Source organism: Ochotona princeps, chromosome 19 (assembly GCF_030435755.1).
Source record: "Ochotona princeps isolate mOchPri1 chromosome 19, mOchPri1.hap1, whole genome shotgun sequence".
NCBI lineage: Eukaryota > Metazoa > Chordata > Mammalia > Lagomorpha > Ochotonidae > Ochotona > Ochotona princeps.
Window position 1 is genome coordinate 2332441 of NC_080850.1, and position 15623 is coordinate 2348063.

Sequence of the window (15623 nt, forward strand, 5' to 3'; positions counted from 1 at the left end):
TCTCCCTCTTGCTCAGTGTTTCAGTGGGCTGACTCCTTCCCAGGCCCCAAGCCAGACCACCGTTTCCCTCAGGCACCATGATTAGGGGCAGGCACCGGACCAAGCTGAGCCAATTCCAGAACTTGATGGGAACTCTAGGCCAGCTGTAGCTGACTGGTCAGGATGTACATATGTTGCTGCCGCTGGCCGGCCGGCCAGGTCCTGGCGATAGGGAGGCCCTGGAAGGAAAGCCGCGCAGGACAGCGTCAGCACGTGCAGTGGTTTCTCGGCCTTTTGGCTAAGATCCTGTGTTGCATTTGCATCCAGGTACCACGGAGCACGAGTGTCCCCAGGTGCACCAAGCCAGTTCCTTTTGGAGCTAACCACTTTGATTTGGATTTCCTGTAGTTGTAAGCAGGACCTCACACATTGGGAGCTGGGTAAAACGTTGGCCTTGGAACGTCAGATATCTGATCCTGTCTGATCCGTATGGTGGGCGCTCTCACGGCCACCAAGAGCGTTTGACAATAATAAACAATATGGATCCAAGCAAGAATTGAAGGCCTAGGATGCTGCATCTTATACTGAGTAATTAAGGACATTTCTGGGGCCCGGCGGCGTGGCCTAGTGGATAAGTCCTCGCCTTGAATGCCCCGGGATCCCATATGGGCACTGGTTCTAATCCCGTACCAATGGCTGCTCCACTTCCCATCCAGCTCCCTGCTTGTGGCCTGGGAAGGCAGTCGAGGATGGCCCAATGCATTGGGACACTGCACCCGTGTGGGAGACGTGGAAGAGGTTCCTGGTTCCCGGCATCGGATTGATTCAGATTGGCTCAGCTGGTACAGTTGCAGCCATTTGGAGGGTCAAATGGTTCCTTCTCTCTGTGACTCTGCCTAACAAAAATAAATCTATTTGTTTTTTGAAAGCTGAGCAGGAAAAGGTCCTCTCTCCTTATGTACATGCACTCATTTGTTCAAGGAACACTTTATAACCCACCACTCTGGACATTAGGAACGGGGAGAGGCACACGGCTGGGAACGCGCCAGCCTCCCTGCTGGCCTCCTGATCGGCTCTGCTGTGCTCCTTGCACACACAGCAGCCAGAGTGATGCTCTCTGGCCTAGAGCAGATGTGCAGCCTCAGCCCTCCCAAGACCCCAGGAGGCCCTCTACTATGAGAGGTGCAGGAGTTCAAGACAGACATCCCAGTTCCAACAGCAACAGGAGTGGTCTGTGAAGGTACAGTCTGGCAAAAGAAATTCTTTATTTGGATGATTCAGTGGCCAGGAGACAGAGCATAAGCACACGTATCTACACCCACACACAAGGCAGTTCCTGGGCGAAGAAGGCATGGGGAACAGGGGCAGGAGGCCCCAAGGGCAGCTAGGGCCTTCTTTGACTCAAAAGGAGAGGGGCCTCAGATGACGCCGCTGGAATTCTTGCTTGAAAGTTACAATGCAAAATCCACTCTGGGTACAGTCGCATAGAACAGTAGACTCAGAGACATTCTACAAGCTCTACAAGCCCGCACCGCTCTCTCCCCACTTCCCTGGAGGGCGATGAGGGAAGACTAGCACCTGGGCAGGGAGGTGCGGGCTGCAGGGCAGTGGGGACTGCTGGGCCAGCTGGCCTGAGGCGCTGTGTCCCTATGGGATGGACCATCAGGACCAGCTCATGGGATCTTCCCACACGCCTCTAGCTCGGGCCCCTCTGATGGTTGGGGGTGGGGATCAAGGCCCCTATATCAGCCTCTCACGCCCCTGTGGGGCACTGAAGTGCCCTCCGGCTGCAGCCTGCACCCAGCTCCTATAGATCCTTAGCACCATTCACGAGCTGTGGGGAGGGGTGGGTGGCTGACAAAGTTCTGCCAGGGCTGGGTCACTGCTCCGGCAGCCAGCCCAACTGGCCAGTATGTGGTCCAAGGCTCGGGAAGCCTACACTTGTCTGGGTGCTGGGGGTGTCATGTCAGCTGAGGGCACACACCAGCCATACCCTGCCTGGCTAAAACCTGGCACCAAAGCTTCAGGCTTTGCCGGAGACACCTGGAGGCCGGAGAGAGCTCGGGTCTTTAGCTGAAGGACGTGGCCTACAGGGGAGACAAGAGCAGGGGTCTCAGGACACGTGGCCAGAGGGCTGGTATAGGGGGAAGGCCACCTCCAAGGTCACCCCTAGTCCTCTCCAGACTTCTGCTTCCAGTGTCATGACTGGCAGGGTCCCATCCATGGACAAGGCTGTGGTCCGATATCCCGCCGCAGGCTCGTCTACAAGGGAACTTCAAAAAGCTCATGGAAAACACATGTCAGAGAAAAACTATGTGTGAGTTTCAAACCTTTTTGCACCAAAATAAACACATCTTTTAATTCCATTTTTTCCACCAGCTTTTTGAAGCAGCCTCTTATTCTCCTGGTGTGAGAAAGGGGGAAGAGAGAGCCACGGCTGACAGTCACGGGCAGCTGGCTAGCGGGGCGGGCGGGAACACCTCTACTCTCTCAGGGCGGCAGCATCCTGTTGTATGGGTTGCTGTGGTGCTGGGATCTGGCCCAAGGGTGACACGGTTGTTTTCGGTGACCTGCAATGGAGAAGGCAGACAGGCATAGGGTCAGTGGGGGTGCTCACAGGCATAGCCAGCAGTGGACAGGTTCTCCTAGGACCCAGGAGCAGGAGCACTTGGCTTCCCTCCTCCCACTTGGTCTCAGGTCAGTAGCACTCCAATCTGACACCCGAGGACATTCCAGGCGGTTACTGTGGCCAGCTCGAGGGCAGGCCTGAGCTGGGTGCTGTTGGTCTCCCCAGCCTATTCCACACACCACCCCTCAGCCTGAAGCAGTGCTGCTAGTCCCTCTCCAGTTCACACTCGCTGGACCCAGCACCACACACTGCTGTCCCTTTTGCTCGTGTATTTCTTCGGCATGTGCTTCTACACGGGGAGGATCCCAAGGGCCGGGAATGCACTGGTCCTTGTTCCCACGGGAGTCCCAGCACCCCAAGCAGGGACTGACCACAGAGGAGCTCCATGCGCCTGGCACTACGGCAAAGCAGGTGTCACCACTGCCTGTGGTACCAGCATCCCAAACTGGAGCACTGGTTTGAGTCCTGGCTGCTCTGCTTCCAATCCAGCTCTCTGGTAATCATGTGCCTGGGAAGGCGGGGGACAATGGCTGAAGTCTCAGGACCACTGTCTCTCAGCAGGAGACCTGGAAAAAGCTCTGGCCTCCTGACCTTGGCCCGGCCCAGCACTGGGGAGTGAACCAGTGGAGTGAAGCTTGCTTTCTCTCACTCTGCCTCTCAGATGAATCAATTCTGGTTTTTGATGAACTCTATAAATATCTACTGAATAAACAAAGAACCTGCTTTTAATTGTCCCTCCCGGCACCAGCACGGCTCGTCATGTGTGCTTTCTCCAACGGGCTTTGGGGTCAAACAGCTCCGAATCCTGGTTCTAGCTCCTACTAACTACGTCACCTTGCGTGAGGTCACAGTAGAGGGTCACTTCAATGCGTAAAGGTCACTGAAATTCCCTGACCTTTGGCTGTAAAAGGCAACTTAGGGGTGATGGGAGCTGGGGAGGACAGGTATTCTAATCAGAAATGTTGTTGAGAATTTAATAAGATTGAATTATATGTTCAACAAATGATAGGTTTAATCTTACAGACTTCAGAGGCTCACAGAGGCTTATTGACTTGGCAAGGTCACAGCTAGAAAATTCTGCCAAAGAACAGCAAATAAAGTGAGCATTCCAGGTTTGAGGAGCCCTGGGGCAGGTGGGCAGGCAGGCTGTGGGAGTTGCGGGAGCTACAGTGCACACGGAGCAGGCGCCATGTCAGGGATAGTCCTAGATGAAGAAGATCTGTCATGGCGTGGAGAGGACAGGGCAGTTTTGATTTCTACTAGTTTGAAGTCCTTTGGCTCAATGAGTAATGCAGAACCATCCAAAGACAAACCGATCACTCCAACAGACTGGGCCCTTCCAGCGCAGCTGCCTGGCCTCCAGCACGGGGTCCCGACGCCTTTCTCTGAAGGTCGTGTGTGGTACTGCCCGCGCTGCGCCTCTCCCATGAGCCTAACAGAGGCCCACACCACCTCCCTCTTAGTCTGATGCCCTGGGGCCAGCATGCTGGCAGCCTTACAGGCTTTATTTTATTTTTACTTTGAATATTTAATTATCTGCGTACTATATGAAAGACAAATAGAGCTCTCCTATCTGCTGGCTCACTCCTCCAATGTCCACAACAGCCAGTGCTGGGTCAGGCTGAAGTTGGAGCCTACACCTCCAGCCTGGTCTCCCCTGCGGGCGGCAGGGACCTCAGCACCAGAACCATTATCTGCTGCCTCTCGGGGTGTGCACTGGGAAGCTGGATCCAAAGCAGAGTAGCCAGGACTTGAACCAGATATTTCAATAGGGGATACAGACATCCCAAATAGCGACTAAACTGCTGTGACAAACACCTGCCTGGCTCCCAGGTTACTGCGAAGTTAATTCGGGCAAACTGGGTTTCAGTGTGTATCATTTCCAAGCTAATCATTTACTTGTTCCCTACAGAACACTTCACAATGTGACCTGTAGGGGGAGCTCCTGTCATAGTTTGCAGCAGGGTGTTGCGGCCCCTGGACAGAGGCTCCCTTCCCAGACTGCGGCAGGTACTTGGGGGCTCCGTGCTTCTTTCCTTACCAACGCCTCCAGCCCAGCAAGTCCAAAGGCTTGGAGGGAGCTTATGGGAGCCCTTTCTTCCTGGTAACTGATTCATCTTCTGAGAATGGGTTAACAGGATTCCCTCTTAGCTGAGGACTGCCTGGCTTTGTTCCCGCTCAGAAGCCCGTAGCTCCCGCTGCAGACCACCGCGTTTCAAAGGTTGGTACTCACTGATTCTTGTGTTTGAAGCCGCTGACGTGAGCTTGGTACTGTTCGATGGAGTTCAGCACTATCTTACATGTCTTGCAAGGGTAGCCCTTCCCAGCTGAAACAGATCAAAATCAAGAGGCTTAGTTTTCCAACACCAAGGGCCCTGGGGGACTGGTGCTGCTCACTGAGGCATGCAGCCGCCCTTCTGAGAACTGATGGGTGTGAACAGGTGAGGACCCGTGAGTCACAGGGTCCCTGGACTCGGGAGCCTCCGGCCCCTTCCTCCCCAGTGCCGGCACAGCAGCTGGGACTGTGCTCAGCAGAACGGGACACACCAGTGTGCTCAGCAGCCCCACTGACTTGCTCAATTCCTTCCCCTTCTTCATGTCACAGTTTGGCTTGCCTTCCAGAACACTCCCAGGAGACTCATGTCTGCTCCACAGAGTATCAGATGACGAAGCCAAGGCACAGTGACCTGTGTGAGAACACACAGGCAGTAACCGGCCCGCTCAGGCTTGGCCGCTGACAGAGGTGGAACCAGCTCTAGCACGCCATGTGCCTGCCAGGCGCTGGCTGTGTAGACAGACACACATGACTTCAGGCACCTCTTGAGCCGTCTCCCGCCCATCTCCCGCCCCGAGGTCGTGCAGCTTCGCAGCCAGATCGCCTGGCCAGCCTTCCTCTGGGGGCCTTGGGAACCTGAGTCCCAGATTCATGACTTATAAAATGAGGTAATGTTAGTAACAACCTCATAAGGTGACTAAAGATTCAAAAGCATCTGACAATAGGAAGTTCTCAACAATAAGCAGCATTTTCAAAGCAAAGAATTAAAAAAAAAAAGTCATTTAGGGTGTCGCACAATGACTCAATTGGCTAATCCTCCACTTGCAAGCACCAGGATCCCATACTGATGCTGGTTCATGTTCTAGCCGCTCCACTTTTATCCAGCTCTCTGTTTATGGCCTGAGGAAACAGTAGAGGATGGCCTAAAACCTTGGGCCCCTGCGCTCATTTGGGAGATCTGGAAGAAGCTCCTGGCTCCTTGCTTCGGATCAGCTCAGCTTTGGCCATTTCAGCCATTTGGGGAGTGGACCAGCACATGGAAGTCTTTTTCTCTGTCTCTCCTTCCTGTAAATCTGCCTTTCCAATGAAAATGAATAATTTTTTTTAAGGCAGACCCTTTTTTTTTTTAAAGGAACTGAGGAGAGCACTCTTTTTTTTTTTTTAAAGATTTATTTATTTTTATTGTAAAGTCAGATATACAGGAGGAGGAGAGACAGAGAGGAAGATCTTCCTTCTGATGATTCGCTCCCCAAGTGGCCGCAATGGCCAGTGCTGCGCTGATCCAAAGCCAGGAGCCGGGAACATCCTCCAGGTCTCCCACACGGGTGCAGGGTCCCAAGACTTTGGGTCGGCCTCGACTGCTTTCCCAGGCCACAAGCAGGGAACTGGATGGGAAGTGGAGCTGCTGGGATTAGAACCGGTGCCCATATGGGATCCTGGCACGTTCAAGGCAAGGACTTTAGCCGCTAGGCCACTGTGCCTGGCCCAAAAGGCAGATCCTCAAAAATAAAAAGGAATAACTTACTGATTAAAGTTGAAAACTGTTACTGAGGGACTGGAAATGTGCCCAGCAAGTTAAGATGTCACCCTTAGTGCAGGCATCCTATATGGGTGCTGGTTCAATCCTGGCTGCTCCACTCCTGATCCAGTTCCCTGCTAACGTGCCTGGGAAAACAGTAGAGAACGACCCATGTCCCTGGGCTCCTGCACCCATATGGAAGAAGTAGCAATTGTCAGGACTGGGTCAGGTTGATGCCAGAAGCCTGGAACCCCACCCAGGCCTCTCCTGTGAGCATCAGGGGCCCAAGCACCACTGTCTTCTCAGGTACATTAGCAGGGAGCTGAAATGGAAGTGGAGTAGGTGGGACTTGAACCTGCACACTAACATGAAATGCTGCCCTGTTGTTTGTTCTGACTGCCAGGCCCCACCCTGGTTGATTAGCTATAGAACTTTTATTTACTAAATATATTGACTGAAGGAAGAAGAGGAGGAAGAGGAAAAGAACAAAAGGTTAAGAGAGAGACAGGCCCAGCACAATTGCCTAGAGGCTGAAGTCCTCGCCTTGCACATGCTGGGATCCCATATGGGCGCTGGTTCTAATCCCAGCAGCCCTGCTTCCCATCCAGCTCCCTGCTTGTGGCCTGGGAAAGCAGTCGAGGATGGCCCAAGGCCTTGGAACCCTGCACCCATGTGGGAGACTTAGATGAAGCTCCTGGCTCCTGGCCTCAGATCAGCTCAGCTCCAGCTGTTGTGGCCATTTGGAGAGTAGTGTTGGGGCTATTTGGAAGATGTTTCTGTAATTTTGACCTCCCAATGGAAAAAAAAAATCAGTGAAAACTCAAACTCACGAGATAAAGCACTTCTGAATGTATGCATGTCCATAAAATGTTCCTTTACTACTTTGGTATCCTTAGAATTAAAACTGTAGCAGCCATGGAGGTAACACACCTCTTCTCCACCTGGAGTATGGTACCACACACCACTCAATGTTCCTGCCTAGGCTAGGAAGACTTCCCAAAGTGGTAAAAGACCAACTCTAGAGGTCTCCATCTTGACACCTTTCCCCTGCTCCCTGAAAGATCCCTATTATATATTAGAAATTCAGGGGATTCTGGAACCCCTAGGTCCATTCGGAAAGAATGATCTTGACATCATAAAGTCTAGCGTGTGTATGAGACTCAAAACTGTAGTGTTCCAATTTCTAGGTGAATAATAAATGTTAAGAAACCCAAACAAACGCAGAATTCTAAGTGTTGGAAGCTTTCAAGTACACGAACACCACACGATGTGACTGACTCACTCCGGGCGTGAAGGCTGTGGTTCAGTGGTACATAGGCTCCTGCCTTCACTGCCACAGGTGGTGCTTGCAGTGATGGGCATCATTGCTCACAGTGCTGACATCTGACCTCACAGCACTGGTTTGTGGACCATCTACTCCGCTTCCTGTCACGCGTATTGCTTAATGTGCCTGGGAAGCAGCAAACGAGGGCCCTGTCGCTCGTGTGCAAGATCCAGGTGGAGCTCCAGGCTCCTGGCTTTGGCTTGTTGCAGCCATTTGGTGAGTGAGCCGGTTGACAGGTCTCTGTTGCTCTGTGACTCTGCCTAGCAGATAAATAAGTAAAACTTAAAAAGAACAGAGGCGCTGTTGCAACTACCTCAGGCTTATAAACTGGTGGTTACATGCAGAGCAGGGCCAATTCTTTGCTTGTTCTCCTAGGAATTTTTCTTTCTTTCTCAGAAATGTCTTTAATTACTCAGTATAAGATGCAGCATCCTAGGCCTTCAATTCTTGCTTGGGATCCATATTGTTTATTTTTGTCAAATCCACTTGGCGGCCTTACTCGTAACCACCAAGATCTGCTCTGGGTGACTCTGGCTCAGACCTACAAATGCCATCCACTTCAAGGGGTCGCTTCCTGTAAATATCCCCATCTTGTCGGTCCCTATTTATCAAGCAAATTCTTTAGATGAGTGTAATTCTTTAAGATTTATTATTAATTTTTATTGCAAAGTCATATATATAAAGAGAGGAGGAAAGACAGAGAGGAAGATCTTCCTTCTGATGATTCACTCCCCAAGTGACCGCAATAGCTGGATCTGAGCTGATTTGAAGACAGGAGCCTGGAACTTCTTTTGGGTCTCTCACACAGGTACAGAGTCCCAAGGCTTTGGGCTGTCCTCAACTGCTTTCCCAGGCCACAAGCAGGGGGCTGTATGGGAAGCACGGTTGCTGGGATTAGGACCGGTGCCCATATGGGATCCCGGCACATTCAAGGTGAGGACTCTAGTCACTAGGCCACCGCACTGGACACTAGATGAATATAATTCTTTCAGCTTGGGACTCCCTGACCAGTCCTTCCAAAGCACCAATGTGGGTATGTTTGGAATCATGCCTATGGGAAAACATCCTACCAAAGAACCTGGCTTTGTAGCCAAGGGAGAGACTCACTCACTTGATTAAGCATGGGCTGGCTGGCACTGGTTTGGTGGCACAGGTTAAGCTACCACCTGCAACACTGCTATCCCATATGGGTACCAGTTTGAGTCCTGGCTGCTTCACTGATGACCCAGCTCCCTGCTAATGCACCTGATGTGGCAGAGGATGGTCGCAGTACGTGGGCCTCTATTATCCATGTAGGAAAATAGGATGAAGCTTCTGGCTGCTGCCTTCAGCCCGGCCCAACTTTGAGCACTGTGTCTACCGGGCAGTAAACCAATAGATGGAAGATTTTTCTTTGTTTCTTCCTCGTTCTATAACTATGCCTTTCAAATAAATTAGAAAAAAATCATATAAGAATATATATAAAATATAAACATATAATATGTATTTATGCATTTTCTTGAGAAAGGGGCTCACTTGGTAGGGGAATAGTGGGACTCCCTTTATGGGCAACTTCTCCTGATGGTGAGTGTGGGAGCTGGGACTGGGGGCAGACCAGGAGGGGCAGGGCTACAACACCTGTTGGTCTACATGTGAACTGGGTTAGAGCGAGAGACAGGCTGGGCTAACTGGTGCTATCCACTGGCACACGCAAAAGCCAGAGTGAGGGCAGGTGGTTAGGTTTGCCGCAGCATCAGATGGCAAGTTCTAAGACTGGGGCAAGTCCTGTGGAGCTAGACTGCAGAACCAGCTGGAGAGTACAATATCAAGTGAAGGGGGCAGGTCCAGGGGGAGGCTGTGGGCACTTCTCTGATGGGCTGCAACTCCTATTGGTGAGCATGAGAACCAGGACTGGGGGCAGGCCTGGCTGGACAGGTGGTGGCACCCACCAGCATGACTGTGGGCTGCAGGGTGCAGTCAGTTGGGTTGAGTTAGGCTTCAATGCCCAATGACATATATGAGATCTGAATGGGATGTGGGACAGACCGGACCAATCCACTGCACATGCTTGCAGGCACAGGAACCAGAGCTGGGGGCTGGTCCAATGGGAGTACATGTTCCCCAGGCTTTGGGCCATCTTCTACTGCTTTTCCAGGCCACAAGCAGGGAGCTGGATGGGAAGCAGGGCCACCAGGAATAGAACCAGCGCCCATATGGGATCCTGGCACGTGCAAGGCGAGGTCTTTAGCCACTATGCTATCACGCTGGACCCAAGTTAAATAAATGTTAAACAAAAAAAGGAGCCCAGGGCCATGCATGATAGTCTGGTGGCTAAATCACAGCCTTACATGTGCCAGGATCCCAAATGGTTGTCGGTTCGTATCCCAGCTGCTCTACTTCCTTTCCAGATCCCTGCTTGTGGCCTGGGAAAGCAGTAGAGGATGGCCTGAAGACTTGTGGCCCTGCACTTGGGTGGGAGACCCAGAAGAATCTCCTGGATCCTGGCTTCAGAGCAGCACATCCCCTGCCTTTGTGGCTACTTGGAGAGTGAACCAGTGGATAGATCTTTATGTCTCTCTCTCTGTAAATCTGATTTTCTTTCTTTTTTTAAAATTTACTTTTAAATTTTATATCATTTTATGACACAGTTTCATAGTTTCAAATAACAAAAAATAAAATAAAATAAAATAAAATAAAATTCTTATTAAAAAAAGGAGTCAAAAATGCTGCAATGTTTGAATCCTGCCAGTGGACATGAAATGAGGACATGAGCAGGAGGAAGGGGTAGGAGAGAGTGGGGGCTGGTGCCAAGCAGAAATATCTGCTATGAGAGAACCCTGTTCGGTCAGCCAGACACATGGTGGCCCAACACGAAGGGCAAGACAGAGCAGTCTGGGCAGCATGCCTCATGTTTCTAGATTCCATACCAGATGGAAGGATTCTGTCAAAAGTGGAGTCACTGCCTATATGTGGGACCGTGAGGACAATCTGTTGTCTCTTCCCTGTCTCGGGAGGCTTGTAAGGCAGGGTCTTGGATGGTACTGGAGCAGCAATCCTTGCCACCGTGCTTGTCCCCTCTGTACCTGTCTCACTGAGGTCAGCCCTTGTGTCCTCCCCTTGGCCACATGTCGTTCGGAATAAGTCTCCATGGCTGTGGGGAGAGCCCAGAGGACAGAGGGCAGCCAGCTGCCGGAGGCCAAGTGGCTCCACAGCTGGGTACTGAGAAGGGCTCGCATGCTCACTGCCCAAGGCTGCGTTTCCACGGCCTGGGAGGAGGATGGTGGTCTGAGGGAGCCCCGAGGGAGCCCCTGTGACCTGGGAACTACACCAGTCCTGGTCACTGCTGGACTCAGCCGGGGAACACAGCAGGTACAATGCATATCTACTGACAAAAAGAGAAGGTAATAACCTTCCCTCAACTAACACACTCTCTTTCCCTCCCTCCTCATGTGGTGAGTATTTGATTGTCAGGGGAGGGCCCTGTGAGGCCAGGGAAGTGGCTACCAGTCTCTGTCAGAATCATCTCTTCCTCCTCACACTACCCTAGTGATAGGGCCAGACCTCAGCAGTTGGGGGAGACAGCATCCCCAGCACTCTAAAATCTAGCATGGGCTGCTGAAGCCTTCACACAGGGCAAGTGGATGACATTTGGGGAGATGAAATCAGAGGTTACAAAAATTTGACAAGTTGGATTCACATGAGGCTTAAAAAATTTACTTTAGTTCTATACTTCAACAATCAAAGAAATGTATATACATGATGCCTCTCAGGTTTTTGAAAACAGATTCAGGAACAGCTATCTAGACCCAGCCAGGAGCAACTGCTCTTCAGCTCACCACATCCCTTCCTGGTTCTTGTTTAATTTCCTGCCTGGCTTCTCTAGATCTCTTGAATTGGCAAACTCTGCTTTAGGGGGCTTGTGCAGAAGCATAGCCTTGGTTGGGCCCAGGTGGCCTTGCAGCGCAGCCCCAACCCAGCCCCGGGCGTGAGCTGGGGCCCCTCACCTGCCAGGTCGGCGACAGCTGGGTCCGCCAGGCGCCCGTAGTGCGCCACAAGCTTGAGCTTGGTCTCCTGCTTCCTGTGCTTCTTGCCCATATAGTGCTGCTGGGCCATGGCGGGGTCGTTGAAGGTGGCGTGGCAGAGGCTGCAGAACTTGTCTGGGTCTATCATCTCTCTACTCTGGTGCAAGGCTAAGGTGGAAGCCAGAAGAAGAAGAAAGAAACTGTGAGGATTCCTAACAGAGCAGCGGTGAGAAGCTCAAACAGAAACAATGAACAGAACCCAGCAGGTACGAGCTTTTTGAGGGTGCTGAACAGCAAGGCCGTGTCAATAGTCACACTTGCAGACGTGACGCTGCCTGTGCGAATCACACGGTGAACACTTCCTCTAATTGGGAAAACTGGGAAGATTTGGGGGAGCCCAAGAACAGGCATTTTGCGCGGCAGCTTTAGTTACTTTAGGCACATGAGAAGGCTATGGCCTTGTGTTCTTATTCCAAAGACTAAAGAGACATATCCGCAGTCTTGTTCCTCAGAATGCCCCAGAACTTTACAGCAGGTGGGACAAGAAGTTCGGGTATTTTATTTCTATCCTCAAGCCACCCCAGCCACAGAGCTGAGAACCAAGGTGCAGGAACGTGGTCAGAGGTCCTGGGGCTCAGGCGAGCATTCAGACAGGCCTCGGTGCTAGGGATGCCTCTGTGGTTACCCAGCCGGCAGAAGGAGCGGAGCAGAGCAAGGACAGCACCGACATAGTTACATGGTTTGTATATACGCAGGGACTTCAAAAGCTCATGGAAAATTGGACTTAAAAATGTTTAAAATCTGGGCCCGGCAGCGTGGCCTAGCGGCTAAAGTCCTCGCCTTGAACACCCCGGGATCCCATATGGGCGCCGGTTCTAATCCCGGCAGCTCCACTTCCCATCCAGTTCCCTGCTTGTGGCCTGGGAAAGCAGTTGAGGACGGCCTAATGCATTGGGACCCTGCACCCGCGTGGGAGACCCGGAGGAGGTTCCTGGTTCCCGGCATCGGATCGGCACGCACCGGCCTGTTGCGGCTCACTTGGGGAATGAATCATCGGATGGAAGATCTTCCTCTCTGTCTCTCCTCCTCTCTGTATATCCGGCTTTCCAATAAAAAAAAAAAAAGTTTAAAATCCATGCAGATTTTTATGAAAATAAAATACATTTTTAATGAAGTTTTTGGAGACCTTTTCTCCTTTGCTCCTCAGAACTACCCCCCAAACCAGAATCTCAAATGGGTGAAGTGACTTGCCCAAGATTACCAGCTAGGGAGTGAATCCAGGTCTGTGTGACCTACAGCCCATGCTGTCTCTGCTATGCCACAGGGAGGGGTACGGCTGATGCTCTCAGCTCCCTAGACATCCCTGACTCTGCCCAGTGATTTCAGTGACTGAGGGCCTGGCGTGGGTGTCTGTGTGAGGCTCCTGTGGGTGAGCAGGCTCTCTGTGTTGATGGCAGGCTACGCTGTGAGGCGTGTGAAGTGATGCTATGGATCACTGACAAGCACATGTGCCTGGAATGGTGTTAAACTAGCAGGCACTGCTGTGAAAATGTACAGCCCAGAACTGACAGCCCTGGAGGAGGGCGAGTGTGGCTCAGTGGCATCCTCAGATGACATGACATCTGTGTGCCTCCACTCCAGACCACTTCACCCTGGCAATCCGGAGGACTTTCAGCAAGTCAAAAGACGTTTGCTGGCTTTCCCCACGATGGTTTCCCGTAGAAGGAATCTCGATTTTTCTGGCCTCTAGTTTTGTTGCAGTAAGTCATTCAAAAAGTAACGAACACGTTATAGGATATTTTAAAACGCAAGAAAATGTTCATTTTGTGGTGGTCAGCTAACAAAAATATCAATGTGCTTCGTATGTCCTTAATCTCATAAAAAACAATGACAAAAACAGATAGGTGACTGCAAGGGAAAAAAAAGGACAAAAAGCATACAGGTTATTGCGCTTTGCACTGGTTTTCAACTTCTCCATAAAGAAAGTTGAGTACTGGCATCAGGAAAAGAGATAATGATAGTCCTTGAAGAGATAAATGCCATTCTTAAAAAGATATTGCGAAGAAACACTGGAGGCGAGTGGAGGCTGGAGGAGCGCTCACTGCACACTCAGTACAAGCAGGGCCATCACGTCTTCTCTTGGGAAACGGAAACGAGAGGAGACTGTCCCACAGGCATGCTTACTGACCGCAGTGCTGTTACACTGTTCTTTAAAAAGCCTTCTGCAGTGCTGCTTACGATACCAAGAAAGGAAGGGAGGGATTTGAATGGTCAATGTTAGAGGTGCGATTTTTGATAACACAAGGAAATACGTTATATTACATGAAAAATAAAAATGGCAATTATATGTATGTCGTATCATTGTGAAGAGATACATGTATAATCCAAATATAGATAGTCCTCAAAAGGCATTCACAGTGTCTCTCTTGGTGGTAGAATTGGGGGATGCTTGTACCTTCTCTGCAGCTTTCCCATTGTTGGAACTGGAATTATTAATAATGAGTATGCATCCTTTTCATACAAATTATCAGGCTATTTAAGTATTCTATGTCTAAATGTATACAGACATGGAGCTAATCTAGAAATACACAAAACAAATGTACACACAGAATCACACACGTATAATAAGATTATAGGGGACATTTTAAAATGTTAACAATGTTTATCTCTGAATGGTAAAGTTATAGGTAATTTTTTCTTTCCACATATCTTTAGTTTTAATAGTATGCCTGCATTACTTTTTATATTATGAAGGATTTTAAATTTTCTAAATATATTTATATATCTATAACATAACATGGAAGGACCAGTGTGATGATTCAACTTGCTAAACCTCTGCCTGCAAGCACCTGGATCCCATATGGGCACCAGTTTGTGTTCTGGCTGCTCCACTTCCCATCCAGCTCCCTGTGTGTGACGTGGGGAAAGCAGCGGAGGACGGCCCAAAGCCTTGGCACCCTGTACCCATGTGAGAGACCTGGAGGAAGCTCCTGGTTCTTGGCTTTGGATTGGCTCAGCTCTGGTTGTTGCAGCCATCTGGGGAGTGAGCCAGCGAAGGGAAGATCTTTCTCTCCTTCTCTGTAAATCTGTCTTTCCAATAAAAAATATATATATGTTAAAAATATGGAAATGTACTTTAACTACAAACCTCAGGGAAAAGTAGAAGCAGGATACAAAATGGACATGCACTATGATTATAATGACATAAAATGCTGTGTGCATGATTATAATGATATAAAATGCTGTGTGCATGTGGCAAAGCCTGAGCGTGAACATGGAAAATACCTTCTTGAGTGAGGAATTTCTGAGAGTAGGCATATTCTAGAGAATTTCTACATTTGTGGAAACGGAACTCTGTGACCTTTAAGTTCAGCTAACACCACGATTGGCACCAAAGGCTAGCTTAACACAAAAGCAGGACTGAGTTCATGATGGCCCGACCAAGCAAGGCCGGTGGCGTGCTGCTGGGGGAGGATGCCTCATCAGTTGTTACATTTTATGGGGGAAATTCCACTCACTGGCTATCTTAATGGTGACAACAGTTATAGAAACAGCAGCTGTTATTTACTGAACATCTATTGTATCCTAGGTGTTGACATGTTTTATTTTAACCTTACAATCTGAATAAATGGCTTTATTAATATTTTAGAGGTGAGCAAACTCAGAGACACAAAGAAGCCACACAAATGATAAACAACAGTGCCAAGAGTTAAGCCTGGGTGCCTGTGATTTTCAAAGCCCACATTTTGTTGCTTCATACCAAGTATAATGAGATTTGGGTGTACTAAAAGGGCATTCACCGTGAGTGATTTTTCACCCTATCTTCAAAGCCTTCTAAAGCTTTGTTGTCTTGTTCTCCTAATGCTGTGGAACAAAAAGGACAGTGAGTATTACAA

General features: G+C 50.1%; 1 protein-coding gene across 2 annotated transcripts in view; it reads right to left on the reverse strand.

The window, feature by feature from the left end:
• Positions 1–1232: 1232 nt before the first annotated feature.
• The window catches only part of ZNF346 (zinc finger protein 346), a 30639-nt gene continuing 16248 nt past the window's right edge, over positions 1233–15623 (reverse strand). For both annotated transcript variants that reach the window (XM_058677608.1, XM_004587572.2), the window contains 3 exons: positions 11710–11895; positions 4842–4935; positions 1233–2549 (listed from right to left, as the gene is read on the reverse strand). In XM_058677608.1, the coding sequence (XP_058533591.1) occupies positions 2462–2549; positions 4842–4935; positions 11710–11895 (368 nt within the window). In that variant the 3' untranslated portion in view covers positions 1233–2461. The remainder of the gene's footprint in view (positions 2550–4841; positions 4936–11709; positions 11896–15623) is intronic.